Source organism: Nipponia nippon, unplaced genomic scaffold (genome assembly GCF_047370975.1).
Source record: "Nipponia nippon isolate SJK-2023a ecotype South Korea unplaced genomic scaffold, ASM4737097v1 scaffold_4, whole genome shotgun sequence".
Classification (NCBI taxonomy): Eukaryota; Metazoa; Chordata; class Aves; order Pelecaniformes; family Threskiornithidae; genus Nipponia; species Nipponia nippon.
Window position 1 is genome coordinate 102,546,567 of NW_028262358.1, and position 18,680 is coordinate 102,565,246.

Consider the following 18,680-nt stretch of genomic DNA (forward strand, 5'->3'; position numbering starts at 1 on the left):
CCAGGACTGTATCTGGTTGAGTTTTGAATATCTCCATGGATGGAGACAACACAACCTTTCTGGGCAACCTGTGCCAGTGTTTTACTACCCTCACCATAGAAAAGTGTTTTCTTGTGTTAGGATGGAGTCATGTGTTTTAATTCGTGATTATTGCCTCTTGTTCTGTGAGTGGACACTATTAAGAAGAGTCCTCCCTATTCTTCATTTCCTGCTCCTCCCTATTCTTAATTTCCTCCCATCAAGTATTTATACATTGATAAGATCCCCCTGAGCCTTCTGTTTCCTAGGCTAAACAGTTCCAGCTCTCTCAGCATCAGTAGTACATATGAAAGATGCACCAGTCTATTCATCACCTTTGTGGCTCTTCACTGTACTCACTCCACTAAGTCCATGTTTTTCTTGTACTGGGGAGCCCAGAACTGGACACAGCACTCTAGCCTCACCAGCGCTGAGTTGAGGGGAAGGATCACCTCCCTTGATGTTTTGGCAAATGCCCTTCCTAACACTTAGCTCAAGAGACTCATGGCCACTTTTGCTTTAAGGGCACATGGCTGGCTCATGTTGAGCTTGTTGAGCACCATCAACAAAAAAGAGGAATTAGGATGGATGTTTTTTTTGTCAAGGATTGTTGATTTAGTAACTTTGGTTTTTAAAAGTTTTTAAAGAAAAATAGCAAGATTTTTTTCCCTCCATATGGTGAATATTTAGAGCACATGGAACAGCAGGATGAATTGTTTTACTTATAAAGAGTGCAGAATGCAGCTTTGGCTGTGACAATGCAATAGCTTAGCTTTAATACCTTAGGAAAGTACACTTGTAGAACAATTATATTTTGTATTATTTAAGAAGTTGTTATAAAACACTGAGTAGTGTAGAAAAAGAAAAATGACCTGTGGTTCACTTTGCAAACTGATATACTTCTCATCTTATTTTTGGGGCTGTTTGTGTCTTTGACACAAAATTAAAATTTAAATTTAAAAATCAACATTTATTTTCTTAATTTTTAAAGCAGAATGAACATCCTATTTATTAAGAAATAATTTACTATTAAAATAATATCTATTATTATAATACTTTATAAAATATGAAATAAAAAATTAGGGGAAATGTTCTTTTGAATCCTCTATTTTTTACACCCAGATATAAAGGTCTAGAACAGACAGACAGAGCTCCTAAAACAATATTTGTAGCTTAACAAAATAGACGTCAATATCTCATACTGAGTTCATTTTGAGGATCATCCAATAGATAATTTAAAATCTAAAATTTTACAGGACATTATTTTTCAACATAAATCATTTAGTACTTTATTGACAATAACTAATATAAGTACCTTTTAATTTGTTAAAATAGTTCTATATTTATACAACACAAATGCTGAAACAAGGGATAGAGGATTAATTAGTTAGCCATAGCTCTGAGTCTTCATTTTAATTTTCTGCCTCAATAATTATAATTCTTAAGCCAAGGTGACAATTAATGCAGTATTGAGATGCTTGTGATATCTATTCTAAGTAACACTGGGTGTCTAAAGAAGCAGAAATTACTAACTGAAAGACTGAGTATCTTGACACTGTTAAATCTGAGTAAAACTAAACTGGAATACATGCTTGTGGAAATACTTTAAGTCTGTTTATCTAGTATGCTTTACTGTGTGTTCCATTTTAAAACACATACTCTTATGACTTCAGTAAAGGTCTGGAGGTTTTTAAAGTATCTACATGGCTACTACACTTGTGTCTCTAGGATGGAGTAAACCATACTAGATAAATAAATATTTATCTATTTATACTCCTTTGTGGAGTCTTAAAAAAACTCTTTACTAGAATAGACTTGATTTATGAGAATGACAAAAGTCTCAAATTGTGGGTTATAACGGAACCACAGATTACCGAGAACTGCATGAGCTCTTTGGATCCCTGTAAGTCTTATTTTACCATAGTACTCTAATGATCGCTGTGCCAAAGATCCAAAGGAAGTAGAGTGAAGAATCCTTCTTTTTGTCACAGGGCATGATTTTGAGTAAAATTGAGACACTAATAACTTAAAGTAAGGGAACAATGATGTGAGCGGGAAGTGTAAACAAAATAAATTATTTTATGTTTAAATATACATATGAAATGCAGATCCATTATATAAAACATATTTATACATAATTTTAAGGGTAGGAGTCGTATAGGAGGCCAGAACCAAAATACACTCAGGATAACCTTTGTTTTCATGTAAAGCCCTCATGTAATATACAACTTAACCCAATCAAAACTGAAAATATCAAACAAAAATGCTCAAGATGCAATTTTAGCACAATATTCTGAGTTTATATTTCTTTATTCATACTGATAGTTAATTGCCCCTTTTTGAATGTCTTTAAAATATTGGATGAAAAACATTACAATTTTGAAGCATGAAAAATGGAAAAGAACCTAAAATGAGTGCTGTATAGTAAATCCTAAGAATCTCTGAAAATGATGCGATTAGTTCTTTAAGTCAATTACCCCAATTAAGTGAATTAATTCAACTTTATTTCTTTGTGGTGTGTTTTTTATGTTTTTTTCTTTAAGGTAGCATTTTACAGTCAGACATGATGAAAACAAATTTCATATTTATCTAGGTAACAGTTGGCATCTGCCAGTAGGTATATTCTGAAACACTAATGGAAAGTCTCAGGCATACTGTTTTCATTATTAATTTCACAATCCTTAATGAAGTTATTAAAATACGTCCTCTGAGAATGTAGGTTTTGATCATTAAAACAAACATTACTTGTAGTCAAAACTGAGAGCTCTGTTTAGGATGTGTTTGACTGCTACAGCACTACACTGATAAATTTTACAGCCTTAACCTACAAGAGAACTTTTCTTGCATCTTTTTTAGTCTAAGCACTTACAGGGTTTCCTTACAGAGCAGATACACTACAAAGATACTATCATAAATATTATCAAAGATATTATCAAAAAACATATCTAAAAATGGGTAAACACATTTTAGAAGGGAACAGTTTTACAACTCCATAACTTTGGAATTTGTTTCAAATTAATCATAAGTAATATGCTTTCATTCCAGTGAAATATTAATGAGAATTTAATCTGGTAATTAGAAGACAGACTTTGTGGCTTAGTTTCTCTTATTCTTGAAGGAAGAAGAGAAAAAAAAAAAAAAGATTTTAAATTCATGGCATGAAATGATTCCTTGTGATATTTGAGTTTCACCTCAGCCACATAATCCTATTCAGCCTACTTCTCATCTTCTATCATTACACTGGATTTTTGAATAATTCATATAAGCAGCTAAGAGAAGACACAGATTCGTAGTATTAATTGCTGCCTGTATAAGGAAGTTGAACTTGTATTTGATATTTCAAGTGTGGTTTTAAAGTCCAGACGCTGTCAGGGAGCAGAAAGAGCAGGTCTGCTCCACGAGGGCAGATGAGCCAGGAGCCGAGGATGACCAAAGCGCAGGCTGTGCCCTCAGTCACTGGGCACAGTCCCGCAGCGCATGAGCTGGGTCAGCAATGCTGGGAGCTGGTAACAGGCTCCTTTGATAGCCCCAAACCAATGAGCTTGTCCACCTGGACCCCAGGTCCTTCTCCTCAGGGCTGCTTTCCAGGCACTTGTTAAAATGTAATCTTCTATATGTAAGATTCTCAGAGCGGAGTAACACTAGTTTACTTTGTTCCTTATAATAGAAAGTAATTGTTTAGATTATGCAATGATCTTTTCCTTGCTTAAAAACAAAAGTAATGTGACTATTCATTAATAATTCATTAAATTTTGTAATTTAATTTATCTATTTATTTATTTTTAAAATAATTTCATTATTGGCTTCTTGGGTAAAATGACAGTGTACAACAATCTTTTATTCTTGTAAAATCTATAGTTTTTTGTAGTGTTTAGTAGTGGCTAATGAAATAATTTGACAAAAAAAAAAAGAGCACTGGATTGCATGTAACTGATGTAATTATTATAAGACTTACATTCTCATGAAGATTTTGATAGGAAGCCAAGCCTTTCCATTAGTTCTCAAAAGTTGAGAAGAGTGACAGCAATACTTTGTTTTCATTGCATAGAGATGTATTTACTCAATATTCAACTCAAGGAGATATTTTAACTTAAAAATAGCCACTCCTTATGTTTGCTGTTTCTCTAAAAGCACATATCCCTTTCATCCACTCCCTGCTTTGGCTTTTCCTGAGAAATCCTTGACACACAGACTTCCTATGATGTAGTGCTTTCACTTATAATTGGTAAATCCAGCAGTCCCTCAGTATGCCAGATTTATTGCCCATACATGTAAGGAACATACCATGTATGCTTGTTCATTTTTTTCTCATGATATGGACAGAACTGTTACTTACATAATGCCTAACTAGTCTTGAAGATCGGGGCTCCACTGTCCTTAAATATCCCTTTTAACTTCTATAGCTGTAAAGAGTTTCTCTTACTCTTTCTGTTCTATGTACATATGAATCCAAAGATTATTTTTTTTTTCATATGTCTAGGCTCTATGCTCTTTTGATATTCAACTTCGGAAGTTATGAAAAGCAAGGCAGTTCAAGCATATATTCACAAAGCAGAATCCATGGCATTCTGTGCAGGGTACTGTTAGCATATCTATGTATTCCTCTGAGACCCAAGACAACTGTCTTGTGCCATTTAATTATGCAGTACCATATTTTTTTCTGAGCTTTTTTTTTTTACATAGGTACCTAGATATAGACATATATTCAAATCAAAAAACCCCTCCTAAATTCTGTGTTTACAGTTTCTTTCAACTAAGGGTATACTTCCAGTCCTATATGAATACTTGTAGTCAAGTAAAACTCTCAAGTATTCTCATTTTAAAGGAATTTTAATAAAAATTATATCCTGAGAAAGAATCATTAGATATGTCATTACAGGAAAACCAAACAAAAGCAAAACCACTAAACTGTCACTTTGTAATGTTTAGGTTTTCATTTTCAGGCTGAAGTAATACAGACAACTGTAATTAATGTAACACATTTCTTTCTGTTTTGTTTCCAGCACCATGTGGAGGGCAGTATACTGGATCAGAGGGAGTGGTTTTATCACCAAGTTATCCTCATAATTACACTGCTGGACAGACTTGCCATTATTCAATAACTGTACCTAAAGAATTTGGTAAAAATTTCTTCTACTGTTTTATCAATCATTAATCATTGTTCTACTGTTCAAATGTCCTTCATGTGTAATAGTGATATTAGATTTTCAATATATTGCAAATTGCTTATCAAAAATAAATGTATTCTTGACATAGAAATTGATTTTAGGGTTTTGACCTTTTACTTCTCCCTAAAGTAATCAATAGACTTCAGCTAAGACATCTGTGTCTGCTATCCAAGCATATTCTGAATACTTTAATTGATTACATCGTTTATCATCATAGGATAATCATTCATTCAAGCTTCCTGAGAAGTAAAATCAGTTGTCAGAAAACAAGCATCAAGTGTTCTCTTATATTTTAACTTTTTGGTTTTTGTCTTTTAACAAGGGCAAGATGAGTAGGATCACATTTAACAAGTACAGTGGAGGCAAAGAAAGCAATTTTACATAAAAGTGCCAGAAATGTTTGGGAAAAATCACAAAACTGGTTCTTTCAATGTGTCAAAATACTTGGAAAAAATCTCTAAACTTTGTTCAGTTGTATGCAGGGCATGGTTTTCTGCAAAGCAGGTTTCCCTAATTCAAGTCCAGACAAATAGCAATAAGATCCATTTTACTACTTACTTACCAAAAGACTGAATGCACATCAACTTAGTGTGTTTGATACTTTCTATATGCAACAAAACCTGTAAGTACTCATCAGTTTTTTCACTGAAGAATTTGGAAAGCTGCTGACAGAAGCTGTTAGAGATTTACAGGTTGAGAGCTAGGGAAAAGTTTATTACACCTGCTAATAATAATTCATAATATCACTGTAGTACTGAACTCTTGATTACTAGTCTCTTTTATTATTATTATTTGAGACAAGCTCAATGGTTTTGTTCAAATTTTTGTCCACAGCTTTATAGTAAGGAAATTATTAATTCCATTTTCATCATGTTTTAGAAAGTTTGTTCTTACACTTCAGAAGCATTTCTTCAGAAAAAAAAAGGAGAAATACATTTACACAGTAGATACTTGTAACAACTATGGTTAAATAATTATCAAATAAAGTATAGTTTAGTTAGTTGTTGTCCTGTTTCAAAAACCACAATAGGTATCATATAAAAGTTATTCATCAGTGTTTTAGGGGTGGAAGTAACACAAATCCTTAAGATTTGTAGTACAGGAAAGTTTAAAAGTACTCCGCATTATTTATTAAAGTTTTGACTTTTCTACAAGAGAAAGTGAGTTTTGATAGGATGTAATTCTTCTTTTTCGTGCTAGAATTGTATAGAATGCAAGAAAATAACCAGTAGAACAAGAAAGTGGCTGGAACTTATAAAAAGGATCCATCAAATCATTCAGTGATTAGATCTCCAAGACAGTAGTTACAGTGAAATGCTATTGGAGCTTTATGGAGAAACACTTTTATCCAATTAGTGGCTTTATTATACAATATTTTTCACTACAATTCCTGATCAAGAACATGCAAAATATCTCTAGGCCCATATTAGTAGTTGTAAAGTTCATTAAAGTAATTACATGGTGTTCAATTTTTTGGTCGTTAATTTGTATATTGAATAATTGGATATTATCACAATTTAGAGGTTTTTAATAAATAATGCTCAAAATTCCATATTTTACTATATGCTATTTAAAAATTATGCAACCTTTTCACCAGTCATCTAAACAAATAAATATTTTTATTCTTATTTGTTAGAAAGAGAAACTGACACAAGTAGAATCTATAGCTAACATTTAAAATTCTTGGCAAGTACCTGACAAAATTATTTCTCTACACTGGATCTCATCATGTTCCTGACTTGAAGGGCCTGACAGAATGTACTGGCCATAGACACAACTTCAAACCAGTCCTTCTTCATTTTTAATATAAATTTTCTTTTAAAAAGATATATTTTTTGCAGTTCTAATAGGTTTAGGGATTGAAGAATATTGCAATAACTTTACTTCTAGTTGATAATAGTTTGCACTAAGGATACCCTTGCAACAATGAAGACTAACTGCACACTGGGCTGCACTAGCAAGGATGTGCCCTGCAAGTTGAGAGTAGGTACTGTTTCCCACTTTGTAGCCTTCATGAAGTAGCATCTGGAAACTATGTCTATAGTTTTGTGCTTCCAAATTACAAGACACAGATCGCTAAAATAGAACAAGTCCAACAGAGAGCCAGCAAGATGATCAGGAGGCTGAAGCACAGTACAAGGAAAAGTTGAAAGAAGTTCAGCCTGGAGAAGATAAGTGAAGGAGGACCCTTCATTCCAGAAATACGCAGTGAAAGAACAAGTGGCAGTAGTCACAAGTTGTAGTACAATAAATTCCAACTGGACATAAGGAAAACATTCTTCACTACAACAGCAATTAAGTATAGGTAGCTTGAAGAAAAATTTTTGCTGATTTTCAAAATTTGCTCAGAAAAAGACCTGAGCAACCTAATTGAACTTCAAAGTTAACCCTGCTTTTAAAAATCAGGACATTGGACTTATGCAATTTGTTTTTAAAAAAAAAAAAAATTAAAGTTAAAAAAATTGAGAACTTCACAAGAAGTTCGAAAATACAATCTGTACAGAAATTGTGCTGCATTGAAGACCCATGGTTTGTATACAGAATCTGTAATAATTTTAAAACAGATTCCTCCCTTGTCAATAAAATATGGGTTGCTGGAGTGATGAAGTAATATTTTTATTGATTTGATTTTACTGATTTATTACTTCATGTTTCTATTGCTATCTGATATTTTAATTCAGTGAACCATTTGATATTTACTAGTGAGACATGTTGCATAATTAAATGATTTGTTTGTTAATACACTTTACTTACAGATGAAGTACAAATTAAGTGCAGCAATATGTCAAAACCAGTAACACATTGATATTTTTAATACTTGATCAGATTTTATATTCTTTCTGATAAAATAAGTACTAATACAAAGTTACAAAAATAGCCCAATCAATAAGTTTAAAATATCTTCCTCAGATTAAAGCTGGATAAGCAACTAATCATGTTTGACAATAGATTCTCCCTAACAGTTGCTAAGGTTTGTAATGAAATTTTGGGAAAAACAATTCTTTTTTAGATATTCCATTTTCTTATTCTCATAGGTACCGATGCAATAAGGAACAAGACTTTTTTGACTGGAGAGCACGCTTTTGGAGAAAGAGTGATTTAATTATCTTTTTTTTTTTTAAATTAAAAATAAGGAAATAATGAAAAGCACATCAGAATCTTGCAACTTAGGTTTAATGCAGGTGTTTTATCATGGTAGACAATGAATTAACTTGGAAAGGATTCATGCAGGAATCCACTGGTAATTAAGAAAAGCAAAAATATCCCATTAATTTTTTTTTAAGACTAGGTTCTTGTGTTATCTTCTCTCTTCTTATTGTTTTTCTCTCTCTCTTTTTCTTTCTTTTTTTTTTTTTAATTTAGTTGTGTTTGGACAATTTGCCTATTTTCAGACTGCTTTGAATGATGTGGCAGAATTATTTGATGGAGAAAACTCTCAGGCTAGACTTCTTAGTTCACTGTCTGGATCCCACTCAGGTAAGCAAGAAAGAAAAGAAGTATACATTTCTTACACAGCTCAATATGGAAAAAAATAAATCAGGAGAATGTTATGAATTTCATTTGGAAATATAATAATAAAATCACTGGAATAGGATGCCAAGGGAAATGGAAGACCCTTCTAAATCTTTGAATCAAGACGTTCTTCTGGAACATATGGTTTAGGCAAGAACTGATCACTGGGATGAGTGCAGAAATAATTGAATGAAATTCTCAGATCTTTATGTAAGAGGGAAGACTGGATGGTATAATTATCCTCTCTACTCATAAACTCTGTGAATTACACATCTACATTTTCTGAATGTCTAATTTAAACACAAATTACATTTATTCACAAAATGCAATTATCTGTATGCAAACATGCACTTATACTAAAAGCAGGCCAGCTGTTGCATTCAGGTAACTATAGCAAAATGTTGACCCTGTGAAATCATAACTGAACTTATATGTATTTCAGCATGCCCAGAATTTCCATTGTATGCATATATAATGACTGCGTTCATCTCAAGTAGGTAATATACAAATATATTTCTGCAGCTATGAATGTGTTTTGTCATACACTCCTAGTATTTAGGAGAGCTTATACGTGAGTTTAAGATTCTTGCAGTCCAGGGCTTCTCATGGCTTCTTGGTTTTCACTTTGAATAATTGGAGAAATATTTGATATTAAAAGAATGTAACAAATCTATTTATAGAAAACATTTTATTATTTGAAAAATTAAACTTATCATTTTCCTCTGGTAAATCGTATCTATTTGTGTCATACTAAGAGTTCACAAATTAATTTTTAAATTTGTTTAATTACTGGCAAGAGTTCAGCAACAAAACAAAACATTTGCTTTTTAATGTTTAAATTTAAGAGACAACTCGTCTAAGCGCCCAGTTTTACTGCATCAAATGTATAAAAAAGTTGAAACTAATGTCTGTTTTCATAGCAGACATTTGAAAATAATTGAAGGGAATTTAAACTTGTGATTTTTACTTATTACTTGTCACATCTGATTTACATTGGTTTAGGGTAAGATTCTGTTATGTGGAATCACTAGTTATGATAATATAAAAGTAATCTAAGTGAAAAGAATTATAAATCCTATTAATTCAGTTATCTAACATATTTTAAATTAGTGCATTATAATTCATTTCAGTAGAATTTTGGAAAATATGGGTTGATATAATCCAATGAGAATAAAGACAGTTGTCATATAGAGTGGCATCCTTGCAGTGTAAAAGTACTGTAATTTTGTCTGTAGTGATTCATTACTGAACTTTTATCATGAGTGTAGATAGATATCTCAGGAAAGGAGATAAAGTATATTAAACATCTTTATTAATCCTCAAGTCAATATATAAGAAAGGTTATTAGAGAGTTAATAATGTAATATAGTTCATATGTGACCATATATTTTATTGAAGCAACTACATAAAACGAGTCATGGATCTGTTCTTTCTCATTTCAGTTTTAGTTTTAAAATGGTAAACATCACATGAAGATCCCCTGTGGCGTTTTTCAAATATTTTTGTCTAATGTGTTTTGCAAGGCAAGGTAAAGCTGTCAGTCACAGAAAAGTTAACCAAAAATTTTGGCCCCAAATGGCAGTAGGGTTCCCCAGACAAGTAGTTTATTGGAGCTCTAGTTCCAATAGCTGCAGTAAATGTCAGAAAGCTTATGTTGTTGAATCATGAAGTCTTTTTATTCTAACAAGTTTTCAAACCTCCAATGGCAACTTTAATTTTATATGCTATTATTTACGTTTTCTTTAACTGTAGAGGACAACATAAAACTATGTATTTTAACAGTATATTTGATTACATACTGAAGAGTTGTAACTGTTGTTTCTCTTTTGAGTATTTAATTCATTTTCTGTTTTCATTTGTAGGAGAGACATTGCCTTTGGCTACATCTAATCAAATTCTTCTGCGATTCAGTGCTAACAGTGGGGCATCAGCCAGGGGGTTCCACTTTGTTTACCAAGGTAAACATGCATGCTTTTGGTGGAAGACACAGATGCCAGTGTCACACAGTGTATTATTTTGAATTCTTCTTAGGTCTTAAAGTATTTCTTTAAACATGGGTGTAATTTTAACATTTTTCCAGCCATCAGGGACTTCTCCTGACAGTAGACTGGCTTCATAATGGCAGTTGTCTCCAGTGAATCTATCTGCTCCATGGACTTGAATATGTCCAGCCTCTCAGTAGTCTCTAATCTGTTGCTCCCTTACTGCTGAGTGTTCATGTACCCCTCAGATTGTAGAACTACTTGGTGAGGACTGTGAAGGCAAAAAAGGCATTTAATACTTAAATATTTTCTACATCATTTGTCATTAGCTTGTCCACACCCCACACGCCCCACAATGCATCAACATACCCACATGTATTTTGAACTTCCCTTTGTAATTAGCATACCTGTAAATTTTTCCCTAATGTCCTTTGCTAGTTTTCACTTCAGCTGGACTTGGACTTTACTGATTTTTGTTTCTAAGTAGATGAGCAATGCTGTCATACTCCTGCTGTCCTTGCCTCCACTTGTGGTATGTTCCCTTCTTGTATTTAAATTGTTTGAAAAGGTCCTGATCTAGCCATGCAGGTTTTCTGCCCGAATTCCCAATCTTCCCTCACAATGGCATAATTTGTTCCAAGACTCTCAAATCTCTCTAAAAAAAATCACCAGTATCCTTCCTCTTTATGTCTGTTCCTTAGGAGAGTCTATGTACCAACTTCATGAACATGCCAAAGTCTGCTCACCTTAATTCCAACCTTCTGCTGCTACCTCAACTTCATCATCTTGCGGTCCTTGCTGCCCAAGGTAGCATCTATATCCACATGCACAAACAGCTTTTCTCTGTTTGTGAGCAGCTGGCCAGGTTTTAGCTACTTAATTTAGTTATCTGATAGAAATATCTATTAAATCTAGCCAGTGTTTTGCTTGACTAAAACGACTAGGGACAAGACCATAGAACTTGTTTCTAGATACAGTGGCTATTATATTCAGTTTTGAGCAAAAGGAGATATACATCTTTATTATTGAGTTGGATGTAAGTTGCTAGACTGCATATTGATCTCTGTTAAAAGCCAGATTTCCCTGAGAAGAAAGTACAAACATGCCACTGGGTAGCATTTTAAATGGACACTGGAAATCCACCCAGAATTCCTAGCTGCATTTTGGAATTCAATAAATCAGTAAAAATAAAATCAATAGATTTGTTATACAATATCAACATTCCAAGAATTTCTGATTTATATTCAGACATTATAATGACACACAAAATAGGTCTTGTGGTTCCGGTGAAGAAATATCTAGTTACCTGAAACAGATATTAAAAACAAAATTAAAGATTTTATACTTTTCTATTTAATTGTATACTTAACATTTATTTTATACTTATTTTTTGCCCCATCCAATTACAGTTACGATATGAAATAGTGATCATTTTCTAACAAAAGCAATAGAAAAATATATTTTGGGATTTGTTCTATACTGACAATTACCCACTTAGCGAGTACAGCATCTTTGTTACATTCACCTAAAGTCTTTATCCATAGAAGTACTGTTCATTTCAGCTTCTCAAGACATAAAGAAAAAGAAAAGAAAAAATAAAGAAAACATTTTAAAGTACTTATGAAAATCTCAGTTCTAGATATGTATAGGCAGCATAATGTTGTCAAAACAATGTAGCTCTGCTTCATCATGCTTTTGCTACCTACAGTTTCAGAGTTAGTTTGGATTCTGCATCACACACTGTTCCTCAGTGTAATACTGTAAAGAGTGGGTAAAAAAAAAGGGCCAAAGACACTTTCAAGCTTACTTCATGAATATCTGTAGCTCAGCTCAAGGTTTTGGGGAGTTTACTTAATTATATTAGTATTGATCAGTACTCTTCCAGTTGATGTTTCAAGAGTTTTTGTTCAAGCTGCTAAGAAATTCTGTCTTCTTGGAGAGCTTGGAGGGCAAATTGGTATGGCAGAGACTGTGAGGCTGTTTCAGTATTGAAGGGTGGGTGGCAGATATAAGACTTGCAGGTCTCTTCCTGACGCAACTGAATTTGAGGAGGTATTATGTGCATGTCTGCACACTGCAGTTGAAATGCAAGAATGAGACAGCATGCCCAAGTCTGTTAGCATGCTGCTAGGCAGCTTAGTACACTAAGTTGATCCATGTGTCTTCAGTCTAGTGACACCTGGAGCAGTGCTTACAGGTCCATTGCCTGTACAGGCAACAAATGCAGTCCCAAAGGGGCTTCCGAGCGGTTCACTAGATGTATTGCATGCACACCCAGTAAGCTTAATGAAACAGTCATTGAACACTGTGGTTAATTATATACTAACTTTTCAGCTTTACTAAATTGAAGTATAAAAGTAGTTTTGGGTAGTTTTGGATATTTTTAAATAATATTATCAAGACTCTTTTTTTTTTAAATATTTTATTTTTTTTACATTGGAGCACAGTCATTGTTTGACACAGCAAGTTAATGGAAAGAACTGTGTCACCTCACGAATATATCCATAGCTGTGAGGAGCTTGTTGGGACTGTCCAAACTCCTTCTGGATGGTGTTTTTAAGCCTTCTTACTTCTATATTTATAGAAAGATATCACCATGACTGCACGCTCTACTGTGGGTATAGCTCAGGACATCAGTACCTGCCCTTTTTACACACTAAAAGCATCACTTGCATTTAAATTTATCATGCACCGTTAATCGGAAAAGAGGAGGAATGTAAATTTCTGGAATTAGAAAACAGCTTTCAGGGTTTGAGTTCTTATCAGCCATTTGCATATGAATGACACCTTTCCGTCTTATTCTATTTGGTTTTCACATGCCTAAAGTGTTTAGTTATTTTTTGCTGCCTTTAAAGAATTCATAGTGATACAAAACCTCACTTCTGTTAGCTGTATGTGTATATACACACGCACACACACACATATATTGCTATTGAACAGTAAGTCTCCAGGTGAGCATAATGATATGCCTCATTTCAGTCATTTATTTGGACTACACTTATTTTTTAGTAACTGTGAGAAATAGATTTTAGCAAATGAGAAGTGTTCTCTGCAGCAGATATTTGAATATGCAGGTTTTGTTAATATATTTTAAAATACCTCTTAAGAGCTTTATTTAATACACACATGTATGTATACATATATTGGTTAATGAGTTAGTGGTATTTAATAAGCTCTATCATTCTGAGATTTTTCTCTCTTCTTTTGAAGCATGTGATTTCCAACAACCGCCTGCTTGCTAGCCTTTTAAATATTTCAGAGAATAACATCCACTCTCAAATTGAACACAGTAATCTGGTCTGCAAAGTCAATCATTTTATTTGTCGCCCTCTATTCCAGTTTGACCTTCTTCCCTGTTCACTTTTCCACTGGGCTGATTTCAATTTTGTTTCACAGCAGTATGAAACATTTACTAAAAGATGGAGGATAATTACTATAGAAAATAGAATGTCTCTGTGATACAGCTTGAGAAGTCTAGGTTGCCAACACTGTAGGCAAAAGCTAGAATGAAGGCTAGAGGGGAAAAGTTATTGCTTGCATTATTTCACATTCTGGTTTGAGCAAGCAACAGATAAGGTTTGTAGCTTTTGATTCAGATTTAATGGCTTTTGCAATGCCACTTTCTCAAAAACTTCTTTTTAGCTGCATATGTCGTCTGTGGCTTCATTTCTTTTTCTCAGATGACCACATTTCCTTGTATTTCATACAATAGATAAAAAGTATCTGTAATATCAGACTGAATGAATATCTAGTCTTTCAGAATATTAGGGTCAGGTATGTTGTAATATGCTAGGAACAATCACATTTAAGAAGATTGGGAATTATATTTTTTCAGGTTTATCTTATACTTGGTTTCCTGGTATGATATCACCTAAGAAACAATAGCATATATTTTCATATAGCTGAGGCTGCAGCAGCACAGAGAGTTCTTTCCCTAAAAAGCAAAGTAACGACCTTTCTACCACCCAAAAATTTATAGGTTTTTAATGCTTGTCTTCCTTTACTTGTTCTACCATACAAATACATGAATTAGTTTATGAGGTCAAATGAGACTTCAAAGAGAACTGTTAAGACAGTTAGCATACTAGGATGAGGACTGTGGAAGAAAGACAAAGGGGAACAAGAATAAAAGAGGAATGTGACTTTAACAATTAAGTTGATCTAATCGGCAACAAGAATAAAATACATAGCCACACATTTACTGCTGAGTGTAATTAGAGAGCAGAACTAAGACTGTTAGTATTATTTTCCATATGTGTTACCATGATACATTATGTTCCGGTTTACAACACATCTCATCGATGTTTGAAACTGTACTGCATTTTGCAATGGATTACTTAAATCTAAATTCCATTTTAAGCAGTATGGGAGTACTTCACTTTTTTGTTATATCTGGCTTGCATTACACTTAAGAACTTCAGGAAATTCTTAAAACAGGAAAAAAAAAGCATTAGAAAAATGGTGCCTCTTATAGTGAATGGCACAGTTTATTTGTGCATCTTTAGCATTTCTTATCTCACTGTAACCATTAATTAGTAGTAAAACATGTGGAAAACTGCGCAAAATGTCAATTTTAACATGGCGTTGAGTGTTTCCTGCTGACAGTAGAATAATCTGACACAACTCTAGCCATGGATGTTTGTGGCTGCCATGGCTGTTTTACTTACTGGCTGCTCTCAGTAAAATGACAGCTTTCAGTCTGAAAAGGAAGGAAGCACATAGCAGTACTTCTGCTACATGAACTAATTTAAGAGTGTTAGTAAACTGTCCCTACATTTGCTATAATGGCAGAGATAGTCTGCTCACAGGAAAATAACTTTCCTAAGGCAATAGTATAATGAAACCAGATGATTTGATATCCTTCGTTGAGAGGTGCTGAAAATGCTAGTTACACAAAAAAATCTGTTTGGATTACAAACGTATGTATGATTACATTGCCAGCTGTGATTACTGACAATTACAGGATACTCTTTAATGTGATTCTTAAAAAGGGTCCTTTACCTTTGCGCAGCTGTTGTAGGGATTCTCCAGATGTGGTCTTCAGGAGAGGGTTAGAGAATCCGAGCAAGGATTTTCTTCTGAAACCTCCTCTCTTTTGAGGAAGTGGATGAAAAAATAAATAGAGAAAGGTAGTATTCCCATAAAAGGCTGGGCAAGAGTTTCTTCCACACAGTGAATGAAAAATACTCCAGTAGTGATGCTGAAATTTTCAGTCAGGTCATATAGCCTTTTAGGAAGACAGGTAAGGTTTAGACACGTGTAAAGTTAAAAGTTTAACTAGCAGGGGGCTGTAGTGGTGACCTGTGTGGGAGGAGGTCATGAGCTACCATGTGCCACTCACAAACAGATTCTTCTGAAGCTGGTATAAACAACCTCTTACATGCCAAAACTTCCACCAGTCTGAGAAGCATGTAGTGCCTCTGCTGAAAGATATTAAAGAAAGTGACAACTGCTTTGGGGCAGAGATGATTCTGGGGATGCACTGCTGGAGATGCTGCTGGAGGGACTGTTGGAGACTCACTCTTGGAAAGAGGCCCTCCATGCCAATGGGGCAGCACTTCTAAATGAACTGTGGCCTGTGGGTAACCCATTCTGGAGTGAGAACACCTCGGAGGGGTAGGCGGCCTGTGAAAGACCTATTCTGCAGTAGGGGGATGTCTCTGAGCAACTGCAGCCCATGGGTGACCCACGCTGTAGCACAAACACTAAGAACCAGAGTGAAATGAAAACTTGGAGAAGTAAAAAGCAGGAGAGAAAATGAGTAAAATACTAAGTACAGCAGAGGAAAACAAGGAAGCCAAAAGAGAGCACATAACCCCAACCTCTTGTGCTGCCTCTCACCTCACTGGTGACACTAAGATGGACAAAAGAAAGTTGAGATAAGGAAGGGGGAGGATAGATGTTTGACGAAAGTTGAGCCTGGGAAGAGGGAAGGAAAGCTGTTTGCTTAAGTGGTTGTTTGATTGTTTGTGTCCTCTTTCTTCTTAACTCCTGAATTAGTGATCAGAGGTTTGTGTTCATTGGTAACAAATTAAATTAAGCATCATTAGGTATAAATTCCCTGAGTCAAAATTGGTTTGTCCGCAACAATTTATTGAACCTGTTGCTATCACATAATTGTAAATGATTTATCTCATCACCACAACTCCCATTTGAGGAAGTAGTCCTGACCAAGGGATGGATTAATGCCTAATGATGTGGCAGAAGCTGTAGTTCTAGGCATATGACAGTCATATGGCTGGATGTGTGAGCAGCCATCATCACCTACTAATTTGTAAAGTCACTATACAATTAAAAAAAAAGGTTTGAATAAAAGAGTGCTCTTACAGTAGACCATTTGATAGAGAAAAGGCTATTAGTCCCAATAAAAGGGAACAAAAAAGAGCAGGTTGGGTGAGTTGAATTGACCTGGCAGACTGCAGCTGGTCTTCAGGTTATGATCAGGAAGAACTGTGACTGTGTGAAATCCTTGAACTATAGTTTCTTCATTATTCTTCCACAAGTGCAGAACAATTTCCTACCACAGTTAGAACTGTATGCATGAACAAGGTTCACAGAGCAGCTGTGTGATGCTGAGGTCGTATTGAAAACTTAATCACAAAATCCCATTTCTTTAAACAAAGGCAGGTATATTAAATTTACTGAAAAGGAAGTGGTTTATTTATACTATGTAAAATATTTAACCATTTTAAAAACTTGAAAAATATATTTGTTTTTGTTTTCCCTTATTGTGTAGTTATCATTCCAGGAGTATGTTAGTTTACCTCTGACCATTTCTTTCAATCTTGGATGCATTTTATAACTTTCTTAAGCTTTCAAGGCTAAAATCTTCTGCAACCATCTAACCTACTGATTTAGAAGAAAACATGTGTTACTGTATCTCTACGACCTTGTCTGACAAATCAACTCACTGCATATTAATAAAAAGATCATGTATTGTACTGTTATTGCTAGTACCAATTATTTCTAAACCTTTGAAAGTTTTTCTCTACATTCAATAATACTTGCGTAAATTTAACTGTTATTCTCAGTAGCGATGGAGAAAACTGGTAGAACATAATGTTAGTGTAATCATAAATGAGAACTTCCAATGTTCTGCTAAAATGTGTTGCATATTTCATGCTAGATTTAAGATAGGATTGATTTCAATTAGTGTTCTGTATCCAACTTGTCAACAAACGTTAACTTCAAGAGCACTTACCAGTACTTAAAACTACTGCAGTTAAATAATTATGATTGTGAATAGAGCAAATGACAGTACAAGAAATAAGAAAAGTGAAAGATATCAATATGAAAATAAGTATATATAGGCTCCACACACCTTGTCTTTTACTTAGTGACTAGGGTAGCTGAACAAGTCGGGGCAGGGGGTGTGTACAGGTGTGCACATGACTGGATAGGAATATTGCTCTTCACTGTTACTGGCCAGCAAAGAAAATTAAATGCAAGGACATAAAATAAAATTGAACATAACCGTGATTCTGTTTACACTTAAAATAGGTTAGTAAGCCAGCAACATCATGTTTGAAAATCTGCCAGAAATAAATTCTAAATATCCACCACCCCCCTTTTTTTTCTTTCTGTGCCATTCTGTGTCTTTGTTAATTAAGGACCAAATGGCTGGCAATTTTCATGGTGTTACTTATTCATACCTAGATGCAGTGATCCCCTGAAACTAATTCTTGAAGAAACCAAATTGATCAAACAAAGCTTTCGAAGATGCCACTCACACAGAAAAATTGCTTATATTTGATGAGATTATTTTTAATGTATATTTATTTTATTATAGTGTAAAACATAGATGATGTTGCACACAAAGGATACTTCGATCATTTTTTCTATAAATATATATTTTTTAAAAAATGGCATTTACTAACTAACTAGCTAACTGCAAAACGAAATGTAGAAAGAACAAGTTTGATACACAAACAACATGCACAATACCAAGAGTCAGTATGTATAAAAAAATGCCTGCTATAAAGAAGTGGTTATAAATAAC

At 34.1% G+C, this 18,680-nt stretch overlaps 1 protein-coding gene across 2 annotated transcripts in view; it reads left to right on the forward strand.

The window, feature by feature from the left end:
* CSMD1 (CUB and Sushi multiple domains 1) overlaps positions 1–18,680 on the forward strand; it is a 1,270,279-nt gene that overhangs the window by 1,056,152 nt on the left and 195,447 nt on the right. For both annotated transcript variants that reach the window (XM_087775441.1, XM_087775442.1), the window contains exons 31-33: positions 5,022–5,138; positions 8,550–8,663; positions 10,562–10,657. In XM_087775441.1, the coding sequence (XP_087631567.1) occupies positions 5,022–5,138; positions 8,550–8,663; positions 10,562–10,657 (327 nt within the window). The remainder of the gene's footprint in view (positions 1–5,021; positions 5,139–8,549; positions 8,664–10,561; positions 10,658–18,680) is intronic.